Below are 8,084 nucleotides of genomic sequence, written 5' to 3'. Positions count from 1 at the left end.
TATCACTAAGTGATGCAAATTATCCCAACCCTGGTCATATCTATCACTAAGCGATACAATTTATCCCAACCCTGGTCATATCTGTCACTAAGTGATACAATTTATATCAAACCTGGTCATATTTTGCTGTAAATGATCTGGCTGAAACTTAACTAGGGGTTAAAGATCAAACAGTGATCAAATTGACCAGTTAATAGAAAATGAGTTATAAATGTATAACTATCAAGGGTAACATGATGTTCTTATGTTCTCGTTGGTGTTTAAGTATCCAAGAAGCAAATCGAATGTTAACACTGAGTATTCATGAGCAAAGTTTTATGAATTATAGATAATAACTTGCATATAAAGAACTTTAATAGTTCAGAGTGTGAAAGAACAAAAGTTAATGATTCTGAATGATATAAACTGTGTCTACGTGCCAGTTGAAAGGTTGTTGACCGACTTGTTTCTTTGTTGCAGGATCACCACTGTTCTGAGCTGTCACTAAAGGCAGCTAAGTTACGACGACATCAGGCCCATAGTTCAGGCTCCACGGCAAGCACAAAACCTCACACTGTACCAGCTCTGGTATATCCGGGGGATGCCGCCTGGCAGGCCATACGCCGCTTCACACCTAAACCGCCCTATCCCGAATTTGTGGTAAGTCAGCAGAATGTGTCGAATTTATAGATAAAAATACAGTAAAACCCCACTTCCTCGAACTCTGTTTACTTGAATACCCATAATTTGTCGAACAATTTGTTTGGTCCCAACCGAGTTCATACATATTCTTTGTAAAGTTACCACGGATTAGTCAAACTGTTATTCCTCAAATACCCCGTATTCCTTGAACAAAACTTTGTCCCCGACTCTTCATAGTCATAGTAATAATCCTATTTATTCATCGAACAAGTGTGACCTGTCACGCCCGACAGATATTTCAACTGTGTATCACAGGAATTGGCACTGGCGTCAACATGCCTCAAGGCAAAGGCTGCGGTCCACGCTCATTGTGCTCATACAGGTGTTGGCTGGACATCCGATAATTAGAGGATTAACGGCAGTATCGTTACCCTGTTGTAGCTGCATTATCATTTTGTATGCATATTAAAAAAAAATCCAGACAATGTTTTGACATCGATGATTTGGCGGAAGTGTTAGTTTACTTGGTGTGTAATACTATATTTCGGCATGCAAAATTAATCCAAAATCACAAAGTGGAATCCAATCAACTTTAAGATATTCAAACTTGAATATGTTGTGATTGTTAATTTCGTTATCAATCATCATTATGATAACAAGGATTCAAGATTTTCTTCATTTTAAAATGATCGAATTTCGTTATCAATTATCATTATGATGACAAGGATTAAAGATTTTCTTCATTTTAAAATGATCGAAGAGTTCATTTCATTTTGATATTTTGTAAAATTAACGTAGCCGAGTACAGAATGGCGACAAACCGACAAGTAATGTTACACAAGGCAGCTTTTAATTTTATTTACCTTTTTAATACCGGTTGCTATACGTTTTCATTGTTTAGCTATTTTAAATCTTATTAAATGCTGTCATCTTGATTAAACATCTTATTTCTTTTATCATCTACTATCTGCGATAGTTGCAGTGCTCGTACTGTCTGTTGTCCCACATGATGAAAAAATGAATATGTCGGTCAAACTTTGGATTTGTCGAATACCATGTATTCTTTGAACTATTGATCTGGACCCTACGAGTTTGAGTAAACAGAGTTTTACTGTATGACAATTCACAAAGTTATGAAGAAAGGATTTTTCAATCAAAGAAGACGTAAACACTTGAGATTTTCTCAAGATTTTTACTCTTGCTTCGACACCTGGTAGCCTTATGCATCTGTGTGACTGTGTATTTGTCCATCGAATTGGTCTCAAGTTGATTTTCTGCTCTCAGTCATGCAGCTTCATCTTATGAAAGTGAACTTTTTCACTTCCATATTTTTAGTCTGTTTTGGGGAAAACTGGATTCATTAAAAATCATGAATTAATATCCCCTCGCAATGAAAGTTTGAGAGGATTAAAGATTCCGCCCATATGTACGCATGTTACACTCTTTGTCATCACTCTAGCGACTTCATTCTTCAACGAAATTTCATGAAACTTCATGCAAGTGTTAATTATGACAATACCTTGAACTAGTTTTCATTTCGGGTTTCTATGTTTCAGGTCAAGGTCACTGTTACTATTTTTAGAAAAGCTTTGTGGAACAATTCCGCATTTTAGGTTACTGCATTAACAGTCAAGATCACTGTTACTATTTTAGAAAAAAACTTACACATGTCACAATGTGTGAATGCGAGGGGATTTGTATCACTTGTGATGTCTTGTTTTATATCTGTATTATCTGCTAAAAATTAATGGGGGGGGGGGTCATTGTTCATTGATGTTCTGTAAGAAAACATTATATTTTCTGAGCTATATTATTGATTGCCTGTTTATTTATATTTGTAGGAACAAAGAGAAGGTCCAGTTACCAAACATATAAGACTCACCGCAGCTTTAGTACTCAGGAATCTAGCCAGATACTCTTCCCTTGGAAGGAGGTCAGTAGTGAGGTCTTGCTGATATGTCCCACTGTTACTGCTCTCCATGACTAAGCATCTTGTCCAATCCATTTCATTATTTGTTTGGGCTATTCAAAATATATGGAGCTGGGCAAGACACATATTTGCAACCCCTTAGAACCACAATACGGGTTTCTTTACTGTGAGATATCTTTAATTTTAATGCTGACTTAATAAAATGGAGTAACACCTGTACCAGGGCTATTCCTTGAGCAGAAATGTGTACATGAGTTGTGTCTCCTTAACAATTTAACATTTGAAAACCAAGGTGTTTGACACAGAAATAGTGACGATCCTTTTTATCTGTTCGACTGTCTGAAAGATTCAAGAGTATTCGGGATCTGATCCTTTGTTAAGAAAGGAGGATGTAACTAATTATCAGTTTTTATAATAAAAACTAGAAAAAGTTTGGCCTTAAAACTTGCCCACAGTTTTATAAACATCTTACATTGAGGAGCTCCTGGAATCTGATGGAGAGAATATCAATTTGTTATAAATAATATTTACAGACACGTTTAGGATCAAATTATTTTGTTAAAAATTTATTTCATTTGTATATATTGAAGGCATAGTTTTATGTATAATGAATGTTCTGTATGTGACTAGAAAATTCATCCTTAAGTATTAAGAGAGCCCTGCAATGTTCAGGAAATTTATGAAACTTATTCCAGTTTCCCTTTGTTGATGTTCTACTGGTTGACTGAAACGCAAGATAAAAATTGTACAGCAAGGAATGCATACTTACCACGTTTTTTGACATTTCCATGGGGGAGATTACGTGTGCTCAGAACTAAAAACAGATAAAATGTGTGTATGTACAACCAAGGGGGAAAATGACACTTTTTAGCCGACATCTTTTTAGCTGTATCATCAGATCTTAGGAAATGGGAATAGTTTAGCAATTCACTGGTTGAAAATGCTCAATTTTAGGGTCCAAAGTTGGAAGTCTCCCTCCTAAAAGGGGAGAGTTGCCAAGTATGGGAATGGTTTCACATAATGATATTTGACTTTGATATGAGTGGAAATTTGTTTTTGTAAAGTTTGTTATCAATATGGTATAATCCATAAATTCCTTTTCATATTTAAAACAACACTATTATTAATTGCATGCATTATTGTTTGTTCATACTGTATTAAGAAAAATTCATTCCACTGATTACAGTTTAATCAAGAAGCATGAGCGCCACATCAACCACACAGCAATGAGTGCCCTGGAATCCTCCAATGCTCTAGCCAACTGCCTTTGGGAGATCATCAATCAGCACTGACACATGCCCTGTTGTACACATCATCCTCATCACAGACCAAACTTCACCAACCCACAAACCAGTCTCGCAGCTTAATGTGTGGTCACCCACACGATCGTTAGTTGTGGTCACCAGCCATCATTCATTCATTTTCGGTCATCCACTACTTGTTGTCAAAGGAACAATATAAAGCTACCCAGCCACGCGTGGCTCATGCATTGCCATTGATGATTTGTTGTGTATTTGTGTCGTGACCGGCACAGCTGACTTCTCATAGTTCACCATGGCTGTATACCATGTGTTCATTTTTGTATGTTTGTGAGATACCAGGTGATCCTGTTATTAATTATTGTATAAATGTTTCCATATGTTGTCCATGTGCTGAAGAGAGAATCATATGTTACAGAAATGAAAGTCCAACAGAGATAAATGTATTTAATATATTGTTAAACTGGGGAGTATGATGAATCTATTTTTCTTAAGTGTGGCTAGCTTGTAATAAATTCCTTTTTTTTTCTTTTTTTTTTTGCATATTTAATTACCTTGGTCGTTGAAAGAAAATATATGATTATAAATATATACAGGAGGGTTCATTCCTTGGAGCTGTAATGTTTAATTTATGTTTAGATATAGTTTCAATGAAATGTTTGTTTTGTAGATGAAACGTTGAAAATGTAACTTGATATCAATTCTATTATTTATGAAGCAAATGAAATTTTTTCTCAACCCACAAAATTCATGTCATTAAACCTGTAGTACATTTTTTCAATTTCACAACCAAAAGAATGTGTCATTGTTTCAAATATAAGTTTTAAATAAAAATCTTTCTGTATCTGTTGCTTTCCGTTACTATTTTGTTAATTGCTGACGTCATGCTGGAGTCAGTTATTAGTCTTTAACATCAGAATTCTTACAGGTTCAAGCTACAAATCAAATTTTCAAATTAAAAGTTTCTCAAACAATGTACATACTGTTTTTGTCTCTGTTGATTTTGTCATGCAGCGGTCATTGTGAATGTCAGCATGTATGATTTTATATCTTTATAATTATTCATAGCTTTTGGGGTTTTGGGGGGGGGGGGGGGAATCATAAATGAATATTTTCCGCCATCTGTTATGGAGAAATGGTGGTATAGTTTCACACTCTAGATTGCAGTTGATATTGAAATCGATTGATTTTAAATTGATGTTGACATATAAATATCACAAAGGCAGAATGACCCGGGGTACATTAGAAGAATTTTCCCCTACCTTGAGGATGTGACAGAGAATTTTTTAAGAAATCTCAAATCCTCAGGGTGATTAATTTGGTTTTGAGGGTTAGAAAACTACATAATCACTCTTAGAGCTAAAGATTGCTATTTAACTTCAAGGCAGGGGTTATTATTTTTCTCCCATCCTGTACCCTGGTCCCTAGTGACTGCTTGCAAAACCAAGGTGGCCGATAAGTAGCCATCTTGAATTTGAAAGTTAAAGTTTGTTAGCGGTATTTCTCAAAAAGTACTTGAGGTATCTTTCTCAAATTTCACATGAAGGTTCCCAAGCATATCAAATTTTGGGACAGAGATGGCCGACAGGCAGCAATCTTGAATTTGGGAGTTAAAAGTTTGTTATTGCATTTGTCTTGGTTCTTAGTTATGCAACAGATCATAAAGATAAGAGAAAAGATCGAATTGACATAGAACGTTTGGGAACTCCTGTCCAGTTTAATTTTTCAAATTCCAAAAAGCTTCCAGTTGTAAAAATGTCATCTGAAAAAGTTAATTACATTGTAAAGGGTTGCTGTGTGAAATTCGAAATTTGGTGTGTACATTCATACTGACAAGTATAAGGCTATCCCCAAACTCATACCTGCATCTTTATAATAAAGCTGCTTTTTTTGTTTATTGGTTTCAAATAAATGACCTTGACCTACTTTCAAGGTCACAAGTTAAATATGTAAACACCTTTAAAAGTAAACCTTTTCTGAATAACCAGGAGGCCCAGAGTACTGATATTTGGCCAGTAGATTACTGGCATGAAGTGCTATAAACTTTCCTCAAATTAATTACCTTAACCTACTTTCAAAGTCACAAGGGTTAAATGTATCAAAAAAACATATTTAAACATCTTCTGAATAACAAGAGACAGCAATGATATTTGGCTAGCAGGTACCTGTGGTGGAGTGCTATGAAGGTTCTTCAAATGAATTGCTTTTACCTATGTTCAAGGTCAAAGGGATCAGATATGTAAAAACCTTTAAAAACAAATCTGGATACTAAACCAAGGGGCTCCGGGTGATAATAGTCCAATAAGTAAAAAGGATGTAGTGCTGTGAAGTTTCCTCAACTGCATGACATTGATACATATGTTGAAGGTCATCTGGATCAAATATGTTCAAACTTTTGAACAATTTTTTCCCAACTAACTATGTTATAGGGTATCTTGGACGGAGTGATATAAGCATTCCTCAAATAAATTACCTGACCTATTTTCATGATCACAGGCATCAAATAATAATAATAAAAAAAATAAACAACTCTTGAATAACAAGGATGGCCTTGTGATGATAGGTGGCAAATAGGTACCTGGTATGGAGTGCTATACTATATTATATATTGATATGATTTCAACCAAATTTGATGTGCAGTTTCCCTGATTGACTTTGCCAGCGTCTGCAATTCATGCTTGTGTAGTAGTGTCTATAAACATCCAACTTCTGTAGAAACTGGAGGGTTTCCAGCATGTTTGTTAGGATTATCTAGACTATTGAAGATAGAAGAACAAAATTAAATATAACATTAGGGTGTCGCAATACACCAAGAGTGTATAACGATATACTGCAATACAGAATGAATATATTGCGATACATATCCCGATATATTGTCATAGGAATGATGTTTTTATTCTCGTAAACTGGTTACAGTGTAGATAATTATATACATATATATAGTACAGTTTACATATAAATCATGGTGTTAATGGCCAGTGTTAATTCGCTCATTTATGTGCTTAAGGAATTTTATAAGTGAAATTAATTCTTCATTATTGACATAATTGAATAATGTATTAAACGTGAAAGTACTAGGACTTTCAAAATGATATCTCGTCATTTCATTTAGGTCACAAAAAGTACATTTTCTATCTTCTCTTGGAATGTTATTCTATCTACCACATTCAATCGGAAATTTTACATTACAAATTCTTAAATTTACAATAAACATTTGCTAGTGTTGGAGGGAGATCTATCGGGTATTTTTCGAATACTAAATCATTTAAAAAAAATCTGTAATTGGTCCCTTTAGGTGAATTGAAAACATCGCTTCTCCAATTATTAATGAATTTATCTTTGAGTGTATGGAAAACTGTATTTTTCAACCATTGGGTACTTTTGAAGAGATTGATTTGACCAACTTTCGAAGTCACAGGTAAATAGAACTATTTTAAGAATTTGGACAACGAGAAAACATTCCGTACCTATTTTTAGTATGACATGTATCCGATGGACAAGAAAAATAGAGCACCAAAATGTCGATGAATTTAGACAATTACAGCAGTATTAAGCTGCAGATGTACAAGACATGGGGACAACAGACCGAGGAGCACCGACTACTAAATAGAATGGTACCTCTATCATGTACACACGCGACACCGTTTCAAGTGTTAATCGTACATACAGTCACTTGCTGTCCAGTAATGATCCAGAATAAACCACGCTATAGTAGTTTCCGTTTTTAACTGTCTTGACAGTGGGTTTCTGGAATAATACAAGTCTACGTATTCAGTGATATTGGAAAACTGCTCCGCGTACTGAGGTTTTTGAAATCTAGAGAATGAAAAACAAAGTCAGAAATATTCTTTTTTTCTCTACGTTTATTAAAAAAAGATGAGAACACGACAATAATAAATTTGATTTATTCCTTTCAAAGTTAGGATGTCATGATAGACATAATGCTTGACACACATCATCTAGAAGGCCGAGTTATTTCCCCTGGAACTAGATCACATGCATTCGGATATCGGTACCCAGCGGTACCAAGGAGGTACTGCCTGAATGTACCAGTACTAACGATATATAAGAATATTGAAAAAACACCTCTGTAGTATGTAATAGACCTTATAACACTTGCTCACAATGACAAATTGATCACAACAGGTAATGTAAACACTAGCCGATATACAACATAAACTTAATTAATGTGGAGGACTGCTTCTTTATCAGTGTTCTAAGATAATGGTAAGACCGAACGCATCAATCTCGTTAAACTATGACACACGTTCAGG

General features: G+C 34.9%; 1 protein-coding gene across 2 annotated transcripts in view; it reads left to right on the top strand.

The window, feature by feature from the left end:
- Nucleotides 1–4,788, top strand: part of LOC110456464 (AT-rich interactive domain-containing protein 2-like) — a 47,153-nt gene extending 42,365 nt beyond the window's left edge. For both annotated transcript variants that reach the window (XM_021507242.1, XM_021507241.1), the window contains exons 19-21: nt 460–639; nt 2,463–2,554; nt 3,738–4,788. In XM_021507242.1, coding sequence (XP_021362917.1) covers nt 460–639; nt 2,463–2,554; nt 3,738–3,843 — 378 coding nt within the window. In that variant the 3' untranslated portion in view covers nt 3,844–4,788. The remainder of the gene's footprint in view (nt 1–459; nt 640–2,462; nt 2,555–3,737) is intronic.
- The last annotated feature ends 3,296 nt before the right edge of the window (nt 4,789–8,084 follow it).

The sequence above is a fragment of the Mizuhopecten yessoensis genome, unplaced genomic scaffold (assembly GCF_002113885.1).
Source record: "Mizuhopecten yessoensis strain PY_sf001 unplaced genomic scaffold, ASM211388v2 scaffold8745, whole genome shotgun sequence".
Taxonomy (NCBI): Eukaryota; Metazoa; Mollusca; class Bivalvia; order Pectinida; family Pectinidae; genus Mizuhopecten; species Mizuhopecten yessoensis.
Note: the sequence above shows the minus strand (reverse complement) of the source record. Positions and strands in the feature narration are given on the sequence as shown.